At 40.4% G+C, this 25302-nt stretch overlaps 1 protein-coding gene across 10 annotated transcripts in view; it reads left to right on the forward strand.

Moving 5' to 3' along the window:
• Window positions 1-25302, forward strand: part of micu1 (mitochondrial calcium uptake 1) — a 109614-nt gene that overhangs the window by 4940 nt on the left and 79372 nt on the right. For 4 of the 10 annotated variants that reach the window (XM_060854247.1, XM_060854246.1, XM_060854256.1 and 1 more), the window contains exons 2-4: window positions 5938-6015; window positions 10943-11008; window positions 23315-23476. In XM_060854247.1, the coding sequence (XP_060710230.1) occupies window positions 23316-23476 (161 nt within the window). In that variant the 5' untranslated portion in view covers window positions 5938-6015; window positions 10943-11008; window position 23315. Of the gene's footprint in view, window positions 1-5154; window positions 5251-5937; window positions 6016-10942; window positions 11009-23314; window positions 23477-25302 lie in introns of all 10 variants that reach the window. The other 6 variants (XM_060854250.1, XM_060854252.1, XM_060854253.1 and 3 more) reach the window with 3 other exon arrangements.

A 25302-nucleotide genomic window follows, 5' to 3' on the forward strand; every position in this document is an offset into this window, starting at 1 on the left:
GATGGTGCTTAATGCCTCCTCCCATATTCTTTAGTAGTCACAGGACGTTTAAAGTACCTTCCACCATAAATACCGATGCAACATATCTTTTAACATGCAACCATTTCCTTGTTCCCCATAACTGTCTACCCAGATTCATTTTCTCGGGGTCCTCTGACCTCTCGAAGTTCATATATATTTAAAGCAGCTCTTATTGCTATTTTGTATAATTGTCAGCTAAGCATCTTCCTTGGCCATCAAGTCCTGGAGTTTGTCTTGAACCCAGAGCTTCTGGACTCAGAGTCAAGGACATTATCCATTATGCCGCAAGATCCTATTGATCACGTGTCTGTGTTTATAAATCATAAGCTGAAGATAATATACAGAAAATGATTTGATCTACTGATTGGAGCTTAAGATATTGTAAGTCAGTGGAATAACCTCACCTCAATGTATTAAATGTTGGTTGGCATCTCCTTGTATATTACTAAAACATTGGAGTGTTGAATGCCAGGAGTGTCTAAGTTTAATGATTGGGAAAACTAGTCAGGGAGAAGAAATGTGAATATTTTATCTTCATTGAGAAAATGATTTGAAAATAGGAATTGTGCTTTACAGGAATTGGGTCAGATTGGGGTGAGGAACTGAGTGGAATGTTTTTGGACTGAATACAGTACAGGTTTAGAAGCTCACTACAAGGTGGTTGAATTTGCAGATGAAACCAAACAACAAGAGGGATTGCAATTGGAGATGGTAGCTCATACTACAAGATGATTTGGCAAAGATATGTATATAGCAGAACAAAGATAGATGATATTTTTGGCAAACGAGTGTTTAATGCTACACATGGCAAGGCAAGTAGATGACATTCATGCTTGATGGAGTGGTATTGATGTAGCCAAGGATGAAGCCAGAAGTGACCCATGAGTTTTAGACTGGATTCTGTACAAGTCCAACTAACATAGAGATGTACAGCATGTAAACAGACCCCTCGGTCCAACCTGTCCATGCCGGCCAGATATCCCAACCCAATCTAGTCCCACCTGCCAGCACCCGGCCCATATCCCTCCAAACCCTTCCTATTCATATACTCATCTAAATGCCTCTTAAATGTTGCAATTGTACCAGCCTCCACCACTTCCTCTGGCAGCTCATTGCATACTATCCACCCTCTGCGTGAAAAAGTTGCCCCTTAGGTCTCTTTTATATCTTTCCCCTCTCACCCTCAACTTATGCCCTATAGGACTCCCGACCCCAGGAAAAAGACTGTCTATTTATCCTATCCATGCCCCTCATAATTTTGTAAACTTCGATAAGGTCACCCCTCAGCCTCCGACGCTCCAGTGAAAACAGCCCCACCCTGTTCAGCCCCTCCCTATAGCTCAAATCCTCCAACCCTGGCAACATCCTTGTAAATCTTTTCTGAACCCTATCAAGTTTCACAACATCTTTCCGATAGGAAGGAGATCAGAATTGCACACAATATTCCAACAGTGGCTTAACCAATGTCCTGTACAGCCGCAACTATCAATGCATGGCAGCAAAAAACAAAGCCATAGAATGGTGAGCGTATGTACAAATGAGCGCAAGTTCAAGTTAGAAGTGGTAAAGATCAAATCTTACCATTTTGTAGCAACATTGCATTATGAATGTCCCATTCAACATGCTCGCTCTGAAACAAGAGGCACTGAAATGTTTGAGGCAATAAAGTGAGGGGGGCAAAACACCCACAGGCTAATCTCTATTGCTAAGGGTTTGATCAATGAGAAGTGACCAGGACAATCTGAACTCTTCAGCAAGGGAATGAGCTGCCTGGAAGGTGATCAATTTGCGGTGTGCAAGATGACGGGAGTTGAAATATTTTCATAGACCATTAATTTCACTCGGACTGTGTGAGTAAAACTCATACATCTAAGATCAAACTCAAGGCAATTTTTAAGGAAGATATGATGGACCTGTCCTTCACAAGAAGAGTAATCAATATTTAAAATTAATTTCCAGGCAGGCAGTTTAGGAAGGTGACATAGAATCAGTTAAACAGAAATTCTGTGAAAAAATTTTAGATGATTTAGATTAGATTGCTTAGTATGTGGAAACAGGTCCTTCGGCCCAACAAGTCCACACCAACCCTCAGAGGGGCAACCCACCCAGACCCATTGCCCTGCATTTACCCCTTCACCTAACACTACGGGCAATTTAACATGGCCCATTCACCTAACCTGTACATTTTTGGACTGTGGGAGAAAACCGGAGCACCCGGAGGAAACCCACACAGACACGGGGAGAATGTACAAACTCCACACAGATAGTTGTCTGAGGCGGGAATTGAACCGAAGCAAGAACATTGTTAGAATCTCACTGGATGTATGAAATGCCGCCATAATTTCTTAGGTCAATTAGGGAAAACAATTTTGCATGGTCTTGCTTCCTGCAACAAATCAAGCAAACCTCTATAATTACATTGAGGATGCAATACGTATCAAATGGAGTATGTTTTGGACGGTCATTTTATTTGTATGGATTTTGAGTTTCTAGTATATTCCTGTTAGGGTGAAAGGAAAAGCTGGTAGGTGTAGAGAATGCAGGATTACTAGAGAAATTGAAGTTTTGTTTAAGAAGGAAGCATATGCGAGTTGTAGAGAGGATAGATCGAGTGAATCCTTAGAGTAATAAAGGCAGTAGGAGTATACCTAAGAGAGGAATCAGGATGGCAAAAAGGGATATGACATAGCTTGGGCCAATAGGGTTAAGGAGAATCCAAAGGGTATTTAGTGAGAGAATAGGGTCCCTCAAAGATCAGCAAGGTGGCATTTGTGTGGAGTCGCAGGAGATGGAGGAGATAATAAAGGAGTATTTTGCATCAGTGTTTACTGTGGAAAAAGATATGGAAGATATAGAATGTAGGGAAATTGAAGGTGACATCTTGAAAAATCTTCATATTATAGAGGAGGAAGTGCTGGATGTATTAAAATGCACAAAAGTGGATAATTCCCCAGGATCAGATGTACTTAGAACTCTCTGGTAATCTAGGGAAGTGATTACTGGGCTCCTTGCTGAGATATTTGTATCATCAATAGTCATAGATGAGGTGCCGGAAGAGTGGATAACACGTTGCAACTACTTAAGAAAGATGGTAAGGACAAGCCAGGGAACCATAGACCAGTGAGCCTGATGTCAGTGGTGGGCAAGTTGTTGGAGGGACAGGATGTACTTTTATTTGGACAGACAAGGACTGATTGGGGATAATCAACATGACATTGTGCGTGGGAAATCATATCACACAAATTTGATTGAGTTTTGTGGAGAAGTAACAAAGAGAATTGATGAGGGCAGGGCGATAGGTGTGATCTACATGGACTTCAGTAAGGCATTTGACAATGTTCCCCATGGGAGGCTGGATAACTAGGTTAGATCTCATAGAATACAGGGAGAACTAGCCATTTGGATACAGAACTGGCTGAAAGGTAGAAGACAGAGGGTGGTGTTGGAGGGTTGTTTTTCAGACTGGAGGCCTGTGACCAGTGGAGTGCCACAAGGGTTGATGCTGGGTCCTCTATTTTTTGTCATTTATATAAATATTTGGATGTGAGCAGAAGAGGTGTAGTTAGTAAGTTTGCAGATGACACCAAAATTGGAGTATGCAGTGAAGGAGGTTACCTCAGATTACAATGGAATCTTGATCAGATGGACCAGTGGGCTGAGAAGTGGCAGATGTAGTTTAAATAAATGTGAGGTGCTGTATTTTGGGTAAGCAAATCTTAGCGAGACTTATACGCTTAATGGTAAGATCCCAGGGAATGTTGCTGAACAGAAAGACCTTGGAGTGCAGGTTCATAGCTCCTTGAAAGTAGAGTTGCAGGCAAATAGGATGGTGAAAAAGGCATTTGGTATACTTTCCTTTCTTGGTCAGAGCATTGAGTATAGGGGTTGGGAATACATGTTGTGGCTGTACAGGACATTGGTTAGGCCACTTTTGGAATATTGCATGCAATTCTAGACTCCTTCGTATTGGGAGGATGTTGTGAAACGTGAAAGGGTTCAGAAAAGATTTACAAGGAAGTTGCCAGGGTTGGAAGATTTGAGCTACAGGGAGAGGCTGAATAGGGTAGGGCTGTTTTCCCTAAACTGTCAGAGGCTAAGGGGTGACCTTAGCGACGTGTATAAAATCATAAGGGGCATGGATAGGGTACATAGACGAGGTTTTTTTCCCTGGGGTGGGGGAGTCCAGAACTAGAGGGCATAGGTTTAGGGTGAGAGGGCGAAAGATATAAATGGGGCAAATATTTCACACTGAGTGGTGCGTGTATGGAATGAGCTGTCAGAGAAAGCAGTGGTGGCGAGTACAATTTAACATTTAAGAGGCATCTGGATGGATATATGTATAGGTAGGGTTTTGAGTGATATGGGCCGGTTGCTGGCAAGTGGGACTAGATTAGATTAGGTTGGGATATCCAGTCGGACTGGACAGGTTGGACCGAAGGATCTGTTTCCTTGCTGAACATTTTTATGACTCTATGGATTATCTGGTTGATGATCGCTTTGGATAATCGAATGAAAGATGAGTCGTGAAAATACTTAGTGATTATGCATGTCATTACTATATACTTCAATCTAGTTTGAATCAGCATTGTCTCATCTTTTAATAAAGATGTGCTTTTGATAATTAGTGTTTTAATAGGTAATAATGAAAAAGGATGAAAGCTTTTCAAGTCAGACAATTTGTGCAAAGCGCTAAAGAGTCCTGCAAGTTTGACACACTGGAACAAGATGGTCCACATCTTATGCCATTGCATGGTCTATGACGTGAAAGAGTTAGGTTACATTAGATTCCCTACAATATGGAAACAGGCCCTTCGGCCCAACAAGTCCACACTGACCCTCCGATGAGTAATGCACCCAGGCCCATTCCCCTATTCTATATTTACCCCTAACTAATGCACCTAACACTCTGGACAATTTAGCATGGCCAATTCACCTAACCTGCACATCTTTGGTTTGTGGGAGGAAACCCATTCAGACACATGGGGAGAATGTGCAAACTCCACACAGACAGTTGCCCAAGGCAGGAATCGAACCCAGGTCCCTCGCGCTGAGAGGCACTGAACCATCATGCTGCCCCAATTGTTTTGACTAAATTGTTTTTGCACTGATTAACTCTCACTCATTGGATGACAGAAATCTGATGAATTGATGGCTGAACCTCGGGTATATAACTGGTCCTTTATTCCTTTGCAAGGAAGTGACTTTAAGACAGAACATTAGATGCACAAGGTATTCAGGTTTACACTTTCTAATCTACGTAATTGTTTTTTTAAACTGTAATTCCAGGTCAGTGGAGGTTTGGTATAAACTAGTGATACTAATTCTATATTAATACCAGGCAACACTGCAGGACTTGTAAGGTTGCTGGATATGTAAATTGTGAAATCATTTCCTGAACTTAATATGGACCTATTAGTATTTTCAGTAGTGTATCTCTTTAAGTTACCACCTGGTTTGCCTTCTTTCAAGGCCAAAAAATAAGCTTTCTGAGATGTCTATTGCTAGCTGCAAACAATCAAAAATCTGGGCATGTCCATATTTACCTTGTGTTGAAGTGTATCCAAATCTGTTGACTGTTGTTAATTTATATTCAGGAAACAGATGTGGGCTTTTTTAACTTTACTGAACATCCAAAGAGGAAAATGTTTTAAGTGAAAAGTAAATCTTTCAATTCTATTTCATCATTTACTTTTACAACAGAAGTTTTTTTTTTAAACTGTTGCAGCTGAAACTTGCATTGTATCAGTTATGTTTGAATTGTTTTGTGATCCGTAGATCCCTTTCCACATTTCTAATTGGCATGAGCTAATGCAACTAGATAGGATTTGATCACTCTTCATGTACACGCTATATAATATTAGAATAAACAGCTCCTTTGGTTCAAATGAATAATACTTTTTGTGTTTTTGTTTCAAGATATTGTGCCTTGGATGAGGAATAAATATCTTATGCTGCTGATAAAACCGTGTACTAATTCCCAATCACTCCCAATAGGTAAATCGAATGTTGTGTTTCACATTTTAAAAGCTATAAATCATGTTTCTTGTTAAGTCATACATTAACAAATGAAAGAGAAACAAAGAACACGGATTTTATTAGATGAAAGTGATTGAAGAGCTGATTATGATGTTTGAGTATCTTATTCAAGTATTAGTGAGGCAACATGAGGGAAGTCAAAAGCATGCAACCTGATTTCACAATCTCTACGGCAGTTTTAAACACTGCAGATTTGTAATCCAATTTTAAACAATACTGGAATACTATAATAAAATATAATTTAAGCTTGCATGCTGTCATCTATCACATCTTTTCCTCAGATCACTTCTAACTGCCTCATGTTTGTCATGCTATTTATCTGAAATGTTTGTGGGTATTTCTTTAACATGATGTTGACCCTAGCCAATCAAATTACTGGACATTTCAAGATGTATTTCTTGGGACTTTTGGTGGAATTCTGCTTGAGATGAATTGAATTTATTGTTAAGTGTACAGAGACACAGTGAAAACCTTTGTCTTGCAAGCCATACAGGCAGATCACATAGTTCAATAGTATAGGTAAGTAAATAATAGATAAACGGTGGTAAAACAAAAACACAGTTACAGGCGAATGCTAAGAGTTGGTGAGTCCATTCAGTACCCTAACAACAATAGGGTCGAAACTGTTTTGAAACGAGCTGGTGTGTGTGGTCAGGCATCTGTACCTTCTCCCTGATGGTAAAGGTTGTAGAAAAGTATTGCCAGGGTAGGATGGATCTTTGAGAATGCTCGCAGCCTTTCCTTAACAGTGGGCCTGGTAGATGGATTCTTTGATGGGAGGTTAGTCTTTGTGATTGTCCGGGCCAAGTTCACCACTCTCTGTAACCGTCTCCAATCTTGAATGGTACAGTTGCCGTACCAGGTAGTGATACATCCAGGCAGAATGATCTCGATGGCAAGGGCATTCGCTATCATGCCAAATCTTCTCAGCTGCCTGAGGAAAAAGGGATATTGTTGGGCCTTTGTAACCACTGCATCTGCATGAAGATTCCTACAAAGCTTGTTGTTGATGACCACTCCCAGGAGCTTGACACTCTCCACTCGTTCCACCTCTGTGCTGTTAATGCACAGGGGGGCATGAATAACATCCCGCCAAAAGTCAATAACGAGTCCCTTGGTTTTGACAGTGTTGAGAGCTAGGTTGTTCTCAGTGCACCGTTTTTTCAAGTCTTCCACCTCCTGTCTGCTGTCTGTTTCGTCGCCATCTGAGATTTGACCAACTATGGTGGTGTCATCAGCGAACTTATAAATGGCATTAGCCTGGTATATGGTGACACAGTCATGGGTATACAGTGAGTACAGTAGGGGGCTGAGCACCTCTGGGTGGGGGGTGGGGGGGCTCCAGTGTTGAGTGCTAGTGAGAATGAAATATTGTCCTCAATCTTCACTGAATGTGGCTTGTGGGTTAAGAAACTGAGGCTCCAGTTGCAGAGAGTGTGGCTTAATCCAAGATCACTAAGTTCAGTAATCAGTCTTGAGGGGATAATATTGCTGAAGGCTGAACTGTAGTCAATGAGTAGCATTCTTATGTAGCTGTTCTTGGTATCAAGGTATTCTAGGGAGGAGTGAAGGGCAAGTGATATGGCATCTGACATTGAACTGTTGGTCCGATAGGCAAATTGGAGTGGGTCAAGAGTAGTGGGGAGGCTGGAGTTGATTAATACCATGACCAGCCTTTCAAAGCACTTCATGACCACCAAGGTTAGGGCCACTGGACGGTAGTCATTGAGACATGCTGCATGAGCCTTCTTCAGCACAGGGATGATGTTGGCCCCTTGAAACAGGCAGGGACAGTGGCCTGCTGCAGGGAGAGGGTGAAGATGTCCGAGAAGATCTCTGCCAGTTGATCTGCACATGCTCTGAGTGCACGGCCTGGTACTCCGTCTGGTCCCATCGCTTTCCTTGGATTCACACAAAGGAAAACTGATCTGACCTCTGATGCAGTGACTGTTGGGATAGGCTCCTGAGGACTTGTTGGAATAGGTGTTACTCCTCAGCTGAAATTATGCTCAAAACGAGCATAGAAGGTTTGTGATGATCTGGGAGGGATGTCTCATCGTCTGCTATCTTGCACGGTCTATTTTTAGAACCTATGATGTCATTCAGCCCTTGCCAAAATTGCCGGGTGTCTGTCTGGGTCTCTAGTTTGGATCAATATTGGTCCTTGGCTGTTTTAATGACTCTGGGAAGGTCATACTTGGATTCTTTATATTTGTGTGGGTCTCCTGATCTGAAGGCCTCTGACCTGTTTTTTAGCAGGTTCTGTATGGCCTGATTCATTCAGGGTTTCTTGTTGGGGAATACCTGGATTGACTTCCTCAGTATGCAGTACTCCACACACTTGCTGATAAAATCTGTGACGGTGGTGGCGTACTCGTCCAAGGTACCTGCGGACTGTTTGAACGTGGCCCAATCAGCTGATTCCAGACAGCACCGGAGTTGATCCTCTGCCTCCTCCGACTAGCACTGGACCTATATCCACTAGGGGGGTCTCCTGCTTGAGCTTTTGCCTGTAAGCAGGGAGAAGAAACACAGTATTGTGGTCAGAGTTCCTGAAATGAGGGTGGGGAATGGAGCGGTAGGCATCTGTCAGTGTTGTAACAGTGGTCTAAAATGTTTGGGCCACTAGTGGGGCAGGTAATGTTCTGGTGGTTCTTGGGCAACACCTTCCATAGATTGGCTTGATTGAAGTTGCCTGTCACAATAAACAGGGCCTCAGGTGTCCTGTCTCCAGGGTGCTAGTGGTGGAGTACAGCACATCCAGAGCTTCCTCAACCTTTACTTGTTGTGGTATGTACACAACAATTAGTGTAGCAGTGGTAAATTCTCATTGTGGATAGAAGGGATGGAATTTGATGGTGAGGAATTCAAGATTTGGGGAGGAATGGCTGTCCAGGGTTGCAGTGTCCATGCACCACAAGTTGTTGATTAAAAAGCAAACCCCTCCACCCTTTGCCTTACCCGGGTTGACTGGGTTTTGCAGTTAAACAGTCATATTTCCACATCAATGACTGCTGATCCTGTAGTTTTAAAAGGAGAGGAGTACCCGTGTGGCTGTTAAGCAGTTCCATTACAATAATAAAAAAAACTTTGGGGAATAAAATGATGTTGGAGATCAAAGAAAATCTGAAGTGAAATTATGATTTATTTGGTTGCCATAAAGTGAGAGAGAGATATGGCTTATTGATGAGCTCATCTTCTTGCAGGTCTCCTGTTCAGAGGATTGAAACAGCATTCTGGGGTACGGGGGAGTCATAATTCTGCTGGGTGGTATGAAAAGAAAGGACTGGTTCGCCTTCATTATTCACACCTGAAACATTAACCTGTCAGAACTCTTCATGGAAATAAAACAAAGAGCTGCAGATACTAGAAATCTGAAACAAGCAAAAACAACATGCTCGAGAAACTCATCAGCAGATCTGGCAGCATCTTAGATTAGATTACTTACAGTGTGGAAACAGGCCCTTCGGCCCAACAAGTCCACACCGACCCGCCGAAGCGCAACCCACCCATACCCCTACATTTACCCCTTACCTAACACTACGGGCAATTTAGCATGGCCAATTCACCTGACCCGCACATCTTTGGACTGTGGGAGGAAACCGGAGCACCCGGAGGAAACCCACGCAGACACGGGGAGAACGTGCAAACTCCACACAGTCAGTCGCCTGAGTCGGGAATTGAACCCGGGTCTCAGGCGCTGTGAGGCAGCAGTGCTAACCACTGTGCCACCGTGCCGCCCATCTGTGGAGAGAAATCGGAGTTAACATTTTGAGTCCTATGACTCCTCTTCAGAATGTTAACTGTCCGGCACTTAGAGTTTTTGTTTGTTTGAGAACAACTCAAAGTCTGGTGAATTTGCTATGTATTCCCTAAAACAGTACTTCCTGTTTTACTTGAAATTTTCTGTTTTTTTTTAATTCACTGGCAGGTTTAACAAGGCTCTTCACATCATTTTAGAGCAGTATAATTTGACAGTTCCATTGAGAATGAAGATGAGGAAATCTCTGCATGTCTTAAAATGGAGACTATGTCTGGTATTCCTAACTTTGAGGAAATCAAACAATATGCATGAAAGCGGAAATATAAATTTGAGTATTACATTTGCCAAGATGACCTCTTAGTCAGGGAAAGGATTTCTTTGGCATCAAACTTAGTTTTTAAACTTTATCAATAAAGTTTGATAGCATGCAGCATGAAGATTAAGTCATTTTGAGTTAAGAAGAACTGTTATTGCATGCTTTCCAAAAAGGAGATATTGTCTTGTGTAGATATTTTGTTATCACCCTGTTCAGAGATGTTCTTGCCCACCTCCAAAGCAAGTGAGACTTGAACCCAAGTCTCCTGGCTCAGAGGTTCAGACAATACACTGTGCCACAAGAGCCGTCACACATGTAACGTTTTTCACTTGAATTAGTTACCATCTTTTCAACAGTTTGAACAATTTTTGGTCTGCTCTACAATAACTAAACTGGCTCCAATAAATGATTATCACACTTCTTCAATTCAAAAATAATCATCATGCTTTTCAATAAAATCAGATAATCGTTAGTGGAAAAACCTGTTGTTCATAAAGAATTTAGGGTTTTCAAAGGCCATCTCTGCATCGGAGCTGGCAGCAGTGAAACCCCAAGCACAGTTAGGAAGACCAATCAAGTGTTTCATTCTCCTTTTTTGCACTGAGTGTGGTTTTTCACTGTCAGTCCTTTTAATAGCCCCAATCATTTAAAAAAAAATCATCTTGTCTTGCCATAAAAGCAATTATTAAATTTTGAAGAAATCCTTGCTGAAAATGTTGACTTCTCTCCAGATACATTGTCTGGCCCATTTATATTTCTAGACTAGTATTTTTATTGTTAAAATTCGGACTTTTTTTTGTTTACAGTTTGTGACCTGAAAGGTGCCAACTGCCAAAAACTTGAACTCCATTGGGAATCATAAGTCAAGTGAGGTATGTGGCATGCATTTTATGGTGTGTTGAGTCAACTTGTGTCAATACAAGCATGAACTTCTATTATGCCATGCAATGTAGGTGAGTCTTGTTAAAAAAACAAATTCAGAAATGAAATGGTAAATAGTTTTAGTTTTAAAAAAAAAGGAGTGGTTGAAGTGAATACGATATTTAGTAAAATGTGACCATTTTTAATTTTTGGGATTGGCCAAATTAACCAACTGTCTCTCTGTTCATAATTGTTGAACATATCCAGTGGCATGTTAATTGATTTAATTAACTTTAAAAGGGACCGTATATAAATTCACTAAGCCAGGCTTTGCTCTAACCTAACCAGGAATATGGATATTAATGCTTTGACACTTGCTTACTGTTTGTAACAGAATACAGTAAGTATTCTTGGATGGGAGCACCTTGACTCATTCAGGACTCTGTCCTCCCAGTAATTGGTAACAAATGTACTCCTTTTCTTGATGCAATCATTCTGTTATTAACCTTCTTGACAACATTCAATGTTTTTGCCTCAACTGCTTTCTGTGGAAGACAATTAGACTCACCCTGTATCCTTAAACTGTGACCTGTAGATCATTGGGCACGTCCTTTCCCTGTTTATTCTGCCCATTCCTCATAGAATTTTATAGATGTCTACAAGATCCCCCTTCATCATTGTAAACTCCAGTGAAGATAGAGTGATAAAAACTATCTTCATGTGACAGTTCTGCCAACCCTGGGATCAAGCTGGTACCCCTTTGTTCCCTTCATAGCAGGAACATTCTTCATCAGATAATGAGACCCAAGCTGAACACGGTATTCCAGGTGTAGTCTCATCAATGCCCAATACAATTGCAGCAAGATATCCTGCTCCCGTATTTGAATTCACTTGCTGTGAAGCCAAATGTACCATTTCTTTTCATCACTGCCTGCTGCACTTGCATGTTTACTTTCAGCAACTAGTGTTCAAGGACACCCAGATTTCACTGCATCTCCCTTTTTCTCAATCTGTCGCCATTTGTCACTGTATTGCAAAATTAATGTATTTCTTACTATTTTGATATTCCAGTTGCCAGTGATCCTGTAAATTTTCATCCTGTTCCTTCTAAGCTCCATTGGGTTCTCATAGATTTATCTAAATTTGTATGAATTTGACATAGTCAACTACTCTGACTTAATTCTTTCTAAGGCATTGAAAACTACAGACTCCAACCTCCCATATGCTTCCAGCAATTTTAGAATGTACATTTTGTGGCAAATTACCACTACTTCCTGATTTGCGACATACTTTTTTGTCTGTCTAATCTCATTCATCAGGACTCTGAGCCTTTTACTCTTCATCTTAGTAGAAGTTATTGGAATCTGTACAGACTGTGGTGAAAGACATGCAGTGTTCAATCCTGTTGGACTATTTTATTTCATGTTGATATTTTTGCACAACAGGTCTGGCCTGGGAGCCTGCTATGAGTTGAAGTGCATTGAACATCCACCATGTACTACTGCTGTGCATTGAACTCATAGTGTTGCAATGAGTCTTATTACTAGTACTACATGATAGGTTCTGAAATTAATACACTGAGATGATTCAGAAGGCTCTTGATAAAACATGATTAGACAAATAGTTCATCACAAGGAACCTTTAAGCATGCTACTTGATTATCAATTAAAGTTACTTACAAGGTGTAAAATTTAATCAACTTATCAATGCATAAAGTCTGATTTGCAGGTGCCAGTGTTGGACTGGGATGGACAAAGTTTAAAAACCTGATATTGTGTGTTTTTTTTTAAACTAAGCAAAGTATGTGTTTGAAAATTTAGATTGTTTTATAGGTATGTTGCAATTTTTAAAATGTTGTGTAATCATAGGATAAAGCTATCAAATTACTTTTGTTAAATGTGATCTAAATGCTCCACTATTTCCATGTGCTTGTCACGTCCTACTTTGTTCCTCCATTGTGTTTGTGAAAAACATATCACATCACTTAGGATGAATGGGAGAGTGGTGTTGAGACATTGTTGATAATATGGACATTGAAGAAATAGTGTATCCCAAACTCATCTCCTCTTGACTGTTGTCACCAAAGAAAGAATTGTTTAATTTTACAAAATAGCTTTGCAACATAGCAGCACTGACGTGACCTAGTTGTTCAGTGCACTGTTAGCAATCAAAAATGCTTTTACCATATGTATAATCATCCTTCTCCAGTTGATTACCAGTGCTTTGGTTCATAAATTCTATTTCTGATTTCTAAAACATTTTTAACTTTGTGCAAAAATATTTGCTAATTAGAAAATTAAAAACCATGGGATTCAAAGATATTGGCAGGATAGATATCAAACTGGTTACAAGACAGTTAGGAGAGAGCAACGATGAGCCAAGATTTTTATACTGGAGTGGTTCTTGTGATGTGGTAGTAGTGTCCCTCCCACTGGGCCAGAAGACCCAGGTTCCTCCTCCTCCAAAGAGTGTCTCATGTCTTCACAAGTCTGAACAGGTTGATTCTGAACAGGTTGATATAAAAATATTTGCATTTGTGTATCTTATGGTATTTTCTGTTTGATTCAAATGACATAGACATGAGGGTAAAAGATTGTTTAACCAGCTTTTAACTTCCAGTGTTTAGCATTATTCAATTCATTGATGTTCCTAGCTGTGTCAGGAAATAGACTGTTATGTAAGTGAGATGAAGAGTTAGTCTCTCTAGTCTCAACAGAGAACAAGGAAAGAGGTTCTGCATGGGGAGTATGAGGACCTAGCATGGAAGTAAAAAGTAAGACTTCAAGGGTTATAATCTCTGACACAAGCTGCATGTGAATTAGAAAAATGAATATGTAACTCATATAATGAATATGGGGTGGCACGATGGCTCAGTGGTTAGCACTGCTGCTTCACTGCACTAGAGTCCCAGGTTCGATTCCAGCCTCAGGCGTATGTATGGTGTTTGCACATTCTCCCCGTGTCCGTGTGGGTTTCCTCCAGGTGCTCCAGTTTCCTCCCACAATCCAAAGATGTGTAGGTCAGGTGAACTGGCCATGCTAAATTGCTCATAAGTTAGGTACATTAGTCAGAGGGAAATGGGTCTGGGTGGGTTACTCTTCGGAGTGTCGATGTGGACTTGTTGGGCCGAAGGGCCTGTTTCCACACTGGAACCTAATCTACAAATATCTAATCTAACTCAGCCTTGTGTGGGAGAAGCAAGTTCCAGTTTGTGGGCCACAGCCACCAGTACTTGGGAAAATGGGGACTGTATTGTTGGGACAATTTACACATTCACAGCTATACTGTGCTGTGCCCAGTATTCTTGAGAACCACATAATTAGGGAAGTCTAGAGAGTTTTAAGCTAAATAGTGGAAGCAAATTGTCAAATGTGAAACAGTGTGGCCACAAGGTAAGAGAGGAACGTAGTATTTTATGGAAAGTGAGGGTCTGAGAATAGTAGGAAGGGACACACAGGGGAAAAACATTCAAGACTAGATGTTTACCAAGATTACAAAAAAATCAAAAGTAAAGGTCTGTGTCTAAATGCCGTAGCATTCATAACACATTGTTTAAATATGTGCTATCAATGAACACGATCTGATAGACTTTAGGGAGAAATGGTTTCAGGTTTACAAGGATTTTGTTCTGATAATTGAGGGCTATATGGCATTCAAGAAAAACAGGAAACCATGTAAAGTTGAAGGGGAAGCACTGTTAATCAAAAATGCCAAAAATTAGATATGACATTTTGTTCAGGAGATCATAATAAAGAACTGGTTTTGGGTGGAGATGAGGAATAGTAGTAGAACAAAGTAATCAGTGGGCTTGGTCTACAGGCCACCTGACAGTATCCATAATGTGCGACAAGTACAGAGGTAGTAATATTGGAGCTTGAGATAAAAGACCTCAATAAGTGACTTTATTCTACAAATAAATTAGAACAGATTAGCAGTGGTAGACTGGATACAGCATTCATAGAATGCTTTAGAGGTAGTTTCTTAGCACAGCACATTTTGGAACCAGATACATTGAAAGTGGTGTTGTGTAGTGTGAAATAATTAATAATGACTCAAAATTGAGGCACTGCTTGATCGCAGCAACCAGAACGTGATTGAATTTTACATGGCTTGGGTGGAATATGAAGAGTGATAGAGAATGACTAAAAGATAAATCGGGAGGAAGAAATTACTTGAACAGGAAGCTATATTGGAATGCAAAAGCAATTATTAAAGATGCTAAAAAGGATAAGAGTAAGTAAAGGGAGTGTTGGTCCTTGAGAGAGTGAGGATGGGGAGTTAATAGTAGATAATAGGGAAATGATGAATTAAATGAACAGATATTTTGCTTTGTCTACAGTATAGAGAGTACAAATTAGGAGGTGAATAAGAGAGAAGAATTTGGTAAAATTACAATTATGAGGGGTGTTTACTAAGTAAACTTATGGAGCTGCAGACTAATAGTTCTTTAGGCCTAATGAACGTCAGCCTAGGGTCTTAAAAGAAGTTGCTAATGAGGTAGTAGGTACATTTTTCTAAAGTCCTTGGACTCCAAAAGGTTCCATTGGACTGGAAAATCATAAATAGAACTTCTGTACTCAAGAAGAGAGGGAGACAGAAAGCAGGAAACTATAGGCCAGTTAGCTTGACGTCTGTCATGAGAAGGTTGTTAGAATCGATCGTTAAAGAGACTAAAACTGTGCATTCAGTAAAGCTGAAGGTAATCAGGAAGAGTATGGTTTTGTCCAAGGGAAATCACATTTAAACAAGTTATTGGCATTCTTTGAAGGACAGTTGAAAATGTGTTGCTGGTTAAAGCACAGCAGGTTAGGCAGCATCCAAGGAACAGAAAATTTGACGTTTCGGGCCAGAGCCCTTCATCAGGAATGAGGAGAGTGTGCCAGGTAGGCTAAGATAAAAGGTAGGGGGCGAGGGAGGAAGAGAGCTTCTTCAAGGAAGGCATCCTTGCAAGAGGATTCGCAGTAGGTTAAAATCTTCAAGTAAAAAGTGAGGTCTGCAGATGCTGGAGATCACAGTTGAAAATGTGTTGCTGGTTAAAGCACAGCAGGTTAGGCAGCATCCAAGGAACAGGAAATTCGACGTTTCGGGCCAGAGCCCTTCATCAGGAATGAGGAGAGTATGCCAGGTAGGCTAAGATAAAAGGTAGGGAGGTGCCTACCTGGCACACTCTCCTCATTCCTGATGAAGGGCTCTGGCCCGAAACATCGAATTTCCTGTTCCTTGGGTGCTGCCTAACCTGCTGTGCTTTAACCAGCAACACATTTTCAACTGTGATCTCCAGCATCTGCAGACCTCACTTTTTATTCTTTGAAGGACGAACACCCATGCCTTGGATAAAGGGAAAGCTCTTAGGTGCATTCTACTTGGATTTCTGTAAGGCATTTGCAAATGTCCCACACCAAAAATTTGTGCTGAAGATAAAAATTCATATTGTAGGTCTTAATATAATTAGCACAAATAGAAGATTGACTGGCAGAAAACAGAATTTGCATAAATGGGTCTTTATCTAACTAGCTAGATGTGATAAGTGGAGTTCCACAAGGGTCTGTGCAAGGTCTCAACTTTTCATAATTTACATTAATGATTTCAGAGAGGGGAGCAAAGACACGATAGCTAAAGATGGGTAGGGAATTATTATTGTAAAGAAGTCATAAGGAAGTTGGAAATGGATATAGTGTAAAGGGTGAAATCTGGCAGATGGTGTATAAAGTGGGAAAATATGAAATTATTCAGTCCAGCATGAAGAATAAGAAAAGAAGAGTTTAATTTAAATGGAGAACAACTACACAGTTACTAGGTAGAAAGAGATTTAGATGTCATGGTCCACATGTTACAGGTACAGCATGTAATAAAGAAGGCAAATAGGGAGCTATCTTTCATTAGGAGATGAATTGAATGTAAAAGTAAGGATGTTGTGCTCACGGGTCATTGGTGAGACCACATCTTGAACACTGTGTAGTTTTGGTCTCCTTATTTAAGTAAGAATGCAAATTCATTAAAGGCTGTTCAGAGGTGGTTTACTCGGTTGATACCTGGAGTGAGTTGAGAGTGTGGTGCTGGAAAACCACAGCAGGTTAGGCAGGCGAATCAAGGCCTGATGAAGGGCTCTTGTCTGAAACATCGATTCTCCTGCTCCTCGGCTGCTGCCTGACCTGCTGTGCTTTTCCAGCACCACACTCTCAACTCTGATCTCCAGCAACTGCAGTCCTCATCCCACTTGATACCTGGAATGAACATGTTGTATTATGACGATAGATTGGATGAGCTGGGCTTGTTTACAGTGGAGTTTAGAAGAATAAAGGGTCACTTATTTGAAATGTATAGGCTTCTGAAAGGTCTTGGCAAGGTGGTCATGGAAAAGATGTTTCCTCCTATGGCTCATCTAGTAGCATTGTTCACTCTTTCAGGACAGAAATGAAGAGTATTTTGTTTTTTCTCTGAAGGATATTTTGTAACTCTTATGTCCCAAAAGATTGTGGAGGTGAGGGTCATTAAATATTTTTAAGACAGATGTGAATAATTCTTGTTAGGCAGGTAATGGTTATTGAGGGTTGAAACACAAACAGGTTGCCCATGATCTTATTGAATGGAAGCGCAGGCCTTAGGGGCTGGATGGTATTCTTCCGCTCTTATTTTGGTTTTTATTTGTAAATCGGGGAACTTGCAGTAGATTTGGGATAGTTTAACAACAAGGTAAAATAAGTTGACTTTTTTTATATCAACACTCAAATATCAATTTCCACAAGTTAGTGATATTGGAGTGCACCACAACCACATATCTTTGATAAAATGTTTGAAAGTGTTATGAAAACCTGTGTTTTTGTGGGCGGCACGGTGGCACAGTGGTTAGCCTCACAGCGCCTGTAGACCCGGGTTCAATGCCCGACTCAGGCGACTGACTGTGTGGAGTTTGCACGTTCTCCCCGTGTCTGCGTGGGTTTCCTCCGGGTGCTCCGGTTTCCTCCCACAGTCACAAAGATGTGCAGGTCAGGTGAATTGGCCATGCTAAATTGCCCATAGTGTTAGGTAAGGGGTAATGTAGGGGTATGGGTGGGTTGCGCTTCGGCGGGTCGGTGTGGACTTGTTGGGCCGAAGGGCCTGTTTCCACACTGTAAGTCTAATCTAAAAAAAGCACTGAGTGAACTCCAGACAGCTACAGCAGAATGAGCAGATGTGACAGGTCAACCACACACAAAACATAATTGTTTGTCACCACCTCTCTTGAAAACTTTCTGGATTACAATTTTTCTGTTTGCAACTTCCTTCATTGATCCTGTCAATGTGTAGTATCATTGTGAGGTTGAGGTTTCCTTCATTTGTTTGTAAAGTTTATCTTTCTTTCTCCATAGAAATCTACCAAATTATGATAACAGCTTTCAAATGCAGCTTGAATGAAGTTGGGCATTCCAGTCTTGAGGGTTATAGCCAAGACATTACACTACATCAATCTCTGCTCATTCCACAATGCCGACACAATGTGGCTCCCTTTTGTGGCTTTTTACTAAGTAGACTTCAAGAAAAACAAAATTCAGAGAGGATTTCTGAATTTGCATTAATTTTGGAATGGTCATCCACCCAGAGTACATGCACACTTAAACATCGTACATTCCTTCTAAAAGAAAGTTAGCTTAGATTGTGAGTGTTTCTATTTGCGAGGTCATGTTGCTGCTCTACAGGACCTTGGTTAGGCCACTTTTGGAATACTGTGTTCAGTTCTGTTCTCTCTGCTATAAGAAAGATGTTGTGAAACTTGAAAGGATTTGAGGGGATGTCAGAGGTGGGTTCTTTACACAGAGAGTTGTGAGAGCATGGAATGCATTGCCAGCAGCAGTTGTGGAAGGAAGGTCACTGGGGACATTTAAGAGACTGCTGGACATGCATATGGTCACAGAAATTTGAGGGTGCATACTTGAGGATCAATGGTCAGCACAACATGGTGGGCTGAAGGGCCTGTTCTGTGCTGTACTGTTCTATGTTCTAAAAGATTTACAAGGATGTTGCCAGGGTTAAAGATTTTGAGCTCCAAGGAGAGGCTGAATAGGCTGGGGCTATTTTCCCTAGAGTGGCAAAAGGGTGACCTTTACAGATGTTTATAAAACCATAAGGAGCATGGATACCGTGAATAGTCAAGGTGTTTTCCCCAGGGTAGGGGAGTCCAAAACCAGAGGACATAGGTTTAAGGTGAGTGGGGAAAGATACAATAGAGACCTAAGTGACAACTTTTTCCATGCAGAGGGTGGCGCGTGTGTGAAATGAGCTGCCAGACGAAGTGGTGGAGACTGGTATAATTACAATATTTAAAAGGCATCTGGATGGATATACAAATAGGAAGGATTTAGAGGGATGTGCACTTAATACTGGCAAATGGGGCTAGATTAAATTAGAATATCTGATTGGCATGGACATGTTGAACTGAAGGGCCTGTTTCCATGCTGTATAACTCTCTGACTCTTTTTTTTTAAAAAAATGAAGCTTATCCTCCAGCTGCACCTACAAATAATCCTTAAATCTTTGTAAATCCAATCATAATCAGCTGATAGAGAGGTTAGTTAATCTTCATAAAATGCAAAATTTAGTTAACAATTTAGGGCCTGCTGTGCTTTGTGACCTCAATTTTGTTAGCATGATCAGGTGCCACTTAACGCTTTTTTATTTAACTTGATCTCGTTCCACATAAATATTCATATTTGATTTGGAACATTAACTCTATCTGTTTATACAGTGGCTGCCACATCTGAGTGTTTATAGTGCTTTCTGATTTTTCTTCAGATTACCAACATCACTATTTTGCTTTTATTTAAGGTGTTTGGGCTTCCGATATTTTTATTCATTCTTATCACTGATATGGCCAATATTATTGCTCATCCCTAAATGCCCCTGAGTGTCATAAGCAGTCCTCTTCAACCACTCCAGTACATGTACAGTGGATAGTCCCACAGTGTCTTTAGAGTTCCAGGTTTTTGATCCATCAATGATAAAGGAATGGTGACATGGTTCCAAGTCAAGATGTTGTGTGGCTTGGGGTGCGAACTTAGAGCTATGGTGCTCCCATTCCTCTGGTTGTGATTGTACAATTGGAAAATGCTACTGAAGACTTTTCTTGAAGCGCTTCAGATAGATTATTTTTATATTTATTTGTCAGAAAGTGGGCATCACTGATTGATAGGGCCACCGTTTGTCACCCATTTCTAAATCCCAGAGGGCAGTTAAGAGTCAACACGTGATGGCTAGTCTGGCTAACAATGACAGATAGGAGAAAGTGAGGACTGCAGATGCTGGAGATCAGAGCTGAAAAATGTGTTGTTGGAAAAGTGCAGCAGGTCAGGCAGCATCCAAGGAGCAGGAGAATCCTGAAGAAGGGCTTATGTCCGAAATGTTGATTCTCCTGTTCCTTGGATGGTGTATGACCCTGCTGAGCTTTTCCAGCAGCACATTTTTCAGCTCCGTAACAATGACAGATGCCCTCCATGAGAACATGAGTGAACCAGATACATTTTAACAACAATTGATGGTGTTTATAGAGACACCATTCAGCTTGCTTTTAAAATTCCAGGTGTTTTTATTGGATTCGAAAAGCACCATCTATCATGGTAACATTCAAACCTGAGCCTTTAGAACATGAGGTTCTGGATTGCTGGTTCCATGTGTTATGGATGAGGTCAGACTACTCAAAACATTCTTAAACAGGCAACCCAGACCATAACTTTACAATTTGTTTTGGTAAGTGTACAGTGAAAATTACCCAGAGTAAGTTAACTAGGTTGACTACCAGTTTTTAAAACAGACAAAACTTTTATTCACAAAATTGAAACACAAAGAACAGAATAAAGAACCCCTACAGAACTCAATCCATCCAACTAGACTTAATTATGCTGTTCTAAATGTACACAACAGTCTCAATAAGCAAACCCCCTTAAAAACAGTAAAAATAAAAGAAATGCTTACAGGTTGAAGTTAGAAGGGCAGAAGGAGAAAGAGAGAATGTTTAGCAGCCTGTTTCCACCCAACTGAACTCTGGGTTGAACTGCTCGGCTAGAGAGCTGACCACTCGCCTTTCATTACACATGACCACTTTTTAGCCTGAAGTCTCATATAAACAAAAGGCCTCTCAGCAGCCTTTTTCATTTCTGTACCAAACTAGTCACCTCGGAGCCAGGAGGGTTTTATGACCCCTCTGAAAAAAATCAATGGTACAGTATCCTTGAGAACAGGAACAGCTTTTCTATAAAAGGGGCCAGCTTTGTGACACATGACATTGCTGTTTTGTCACCACCAATTTAATTGGTGACAAAACAAGAGATAAGTTGAAAGAAGGTTTTTGAAGTTGGAGAAAGTAGGTGATGGAAAGAGATTCAGAGTTGTTCATTCGGGCAATGTGGGCACTACTGGCTCGACTAGCATTGAATGGCCATCCCGAACTGCTCTTGAGAAGGTGCGGGTGAACTGTTAGATGGTTTCCTGATCAGTGAGTTGCATACCAGGTGCATCTGTCAGGACAGTGAGTTGTCATCTTTATACTTAGCTGAAAGGATAGAGACTTGGGTTAAAATTCCATTTGGATAAAGCACCTTCCCAACGGTGAATAGTTCCTCAGTATCAGCTTAGGTTTTATTATCAAACTCCTAATCATAGGATTGAACTGAAAGCCTTTTGTCTCAGGGGTCGACAAGCAGGAGCCTGGAAGAACACAGCAAGCCAGACAGCATCAGGAGATGGAGAAGTCAACGTTTCAGATGCAACCCTTCTTCAGGACAGTGGGGTGGATGTAAGGGGAGCTATAGATAAAGGGGGGTGGTGAGGATGGGGTAGGTGAATGCAGATAGAGGGTACAACTTGGTGAGGAGATGGGAGGAAAGAATCCAGTTGGTAGCTGGAAGGAAGGGTCGATCAGAGAAGGAAGGGAGGGGGAGGGCCTGGGAAGATTTGAGGGGGATGAGCACTCTACCAACTGAATCATATGGTGGTGGAAAAGGCAAGTTAGTGGACAAAAATGCTATTGTATACATGAGGATACCTCATTGCCGAATTATGAATAGCATGGGAATGGGGATTCATTCAAGGTCAAGGTAAAAAGATAATTATGTACCAATCATGACTGAAAGCACCTCTTAAAACCACGTTTGCAGGGCAGCAAAGTCGTTATCATGCTGCCACAACCCAACAGATGATTTCTATGCAGTTTCTGGCGAAACATGAACTTGCCTGAAGATTGTGGAAAATGTATGGTGTTCCTTAGTAATTTATCGAAACATATTTGGCAAGTTAATTTTGTTCATGAAAGTGGAGAAACATGAACAGCTGCTGTGTGTCACGGGGTAAATTGATCACTACAATTTAACTGTATCTTCAGGGTTTTAAATTTATTCTGACTGTCAAATATCTTGACTTGCTTCAGTAAAGAGAGCACTTTTGTCTATTTCAAGTGCTCCAGTGAGATTACCTGACAGTAAGTGTGAAAAAACAATGACCTTATTTTACTTGAGTATGCAGACTTCCTCTAAAAAACATTTGTCAAGCCGTTTTGGGATGAAGTATTGTTTTCATTAATGTATTTCTCACACAATGTTTGATTTGCTTTATTCTTTTGGAGAGATGTTTACAACTGAACAGTCAAATGTGAAATAGACATTGGTTATGCACAGGAAATTGTCCTGTGCTTTCAAAAAAGAGGTAGGCATGAGCAGCACTTTAGCAAAACCTGTTAGAAAATCTGAGAATTACACTTACTGAAAGCTAATTGTGAGATTTCTCTTCCAATATATTTGAACCTGCTTGTTTATGGCTGCTGAGAAAATGAACATCTGCTTCTCTTAATGAAGTCTTTGGATTTTTGTTTCATCAATTAGTTTCTTTCAAAGTTCATCCACTCGACTATTGTTATGAAGGCAGACGTAGAAGCTAATCTGCATGTAATGGTGTTCTGCACGCAGTAATTACAATACATGACCAGTTAATCAATTTCTGTTGGTATCCATGAGAGTGGGAATGTAGCATGACAATGGGTAAACTTCTCACTCCTCCTCAACTAGTGTGTTAGGCTTTCTTGCATCTGTACGACTAGATACGTGCAGTCTCTGGTTAGTGTCTCATTTGAAAGATGGTACCTCCAACAACACTGTTACAACCACACTGAAACTACAGTCCACATTGTGTGCTTGCATTCTGCAATGGGGTTTGAACTCCCTAACCTGATTCAGAGGCTAGAATGCAAGCAAGGTAGCCAAACTGTCAAGAGAAAACATGTACATAAGCAGCACTGGGAAAGGCTGACTGTACAATTTTAGGCGTTAAATCCATGCTTTGTGTTCCAATTACAGGATGTTTCACTTCAGAATACTGCCTGCCATGGCAATTCTTGGCAACTTCTCCAGACATTACTATAGGGTAGTGACCCCAAACAAGCATCGGCGCAAACTGATGATGATAACATTTACTGGAGTCACAACGGTTTCAGTGACAGCAAGTTTGTTATGGAAAAGGTAAGGGACATCTGTATTATTGTTCTTATGATCATACTGTCCTGAATTAGAGTAAAAGGAATGTAACCTTTCATAACATTAATTCCCAGTCTTTTTGGAAAATTTAAGATGAGGACAAATCTAAGTGCTTGTTAGAATGATCAAGAGAAAGTACAATGTAATTTGCACCAGTCTTCACTTTGCAAGACCAGATTGAATGGTGTCAGTTGATGGCATGGCGCACATTACTTTAGTTAACACCATACAATTAATTGAACTGGGATTTTGTTTAAAATGGTCTCTGCCTGGTCTTCCACTGCCCCGCTCCTCCATTCCCCATTAATGACCCAAAGAGGAATGATTCTTTTGTGACTTCTTTGTCAGGAAAGCAGATGTTGTACTGCTGGAAGTTTACAAAATGTTAATTCACTGATGTATAGCAAACATAGTAATTTTGTCATAATGTTTGTTTCAATCTCATGTCTTTGTAGACTCATTTATTATTTTTAAACCATTGTTCTTCATCAATTTGTACTCATGACATATGTGAGCTTCATATATTTTACTATGTAATTGTTCATGTTTATAGATGTGCTGGGGAAGAAAGGAGCAGAGTCTGTGATTATCCTGCTGTTTGACATTCATTCCGGTTACCAATAAATGCAACATCACACAATAGGATCTCACTTTTATTGATGAGAACCCATGAAACAAATGCTTTTGAAGGGTTTTGTTTTATCCTCTACTAAATCAGCTTGAAAAGCAGCTTCAAAGTAGTTAGAGACATTAGCCAGGCCTGTGGAATGCATAAGCATGGTTGGTCACACTTGTTTGTAAAAGGTGGATATATTCGTGAAAATATGTAGTATTTGGAATGTGAAGGCAATAGGTTATTGTTTGTGATAATGCATTTAGCTTAAGAGCCATTTACTGTTCAGAATTTTCTTAAATACAGTGCAAAGTGCTTTCTGTTCAAAATAACATTGTTCAAGTGCAATCACTCTATTTATACAGGTGAGGAAATATCTAATTTAAGCATAACCCACAGGTAGTAAATGAGCTGAATGGGCACTCCATTTTACTTGGCTGATTTTTTTGATAGTTGACTTTTGGCAAGGCATAAAGAGATCTCCCTAGAATTATACTTGTAATTGCATTCAGCCCAGCCATTCCATGTTGGATCGCTGTGGAAGAGTCCTGTCCGTGCCATTCTTCCACTTTAGCCTGCAAGCTTACTTTCTTTAAGAGTCTAGCAAATTTCCTTTCAAAATTATTGATCTCCAATCCCACCACTCACATTGGCAGTAGGATTCCAGGTCATTACCACATGGTACATAAGGTTTTTTTCTGGCAATCACTTTCAAGTTTGTTATATTGCAACTTATATGTTGATTTTTAGGGCCATATTTTAGTGTTTCACTTGAGTTGTGACTTTCCTTCAGTACTGTTTTGCTTTGGTCTATCATACCTCTGACCCGTAACACAGACAAATCTCGTGAACTTGTAGCAGCCTTAGGATTCTTTAGTAAATTGAACTATGTTAGTATGATTTCACTTGTAGCATTTCCTGCTTAGAAACTTGGGTAAAGTTTGCTTCTATCTTGATTTGTTTTTGTTTGTTTTGTAGTTAGAAAGAAAATCACATGATACAATTAGAGATTTATTTGTAACATAGTTTAGAAAAACTGCATGAATGTTAAAGTTTTCATATTTGGCCAATACTGGCTTTAAACTAGTTCTTAAACTAGTATCTGGTTGAAAAGGAAAGGTATTATTTAAGAATTTATAGAAGTAAGTTTTTAATGAATGCCAGAGATCAACATACCATTTATAGTTGTATATTTCAA

Source organism: Hemiscyllium ocellatum, chromosome 43 (genome assembly GCF_020745735.1).
Source record: "Hemiscyllium ocellatum isolate sHemOce1 chromosome 43, sHemOce1.pat.X.cur, whole genome shotgun sequence".
NCBI classification, from domain to species: Eukaryota; Metazoa; Chordata; class Chondrichthyes; order Orectolobiformes; family Hemiscylliidae; genus Hemiscyllium; species Hemiscyllium ocellatum.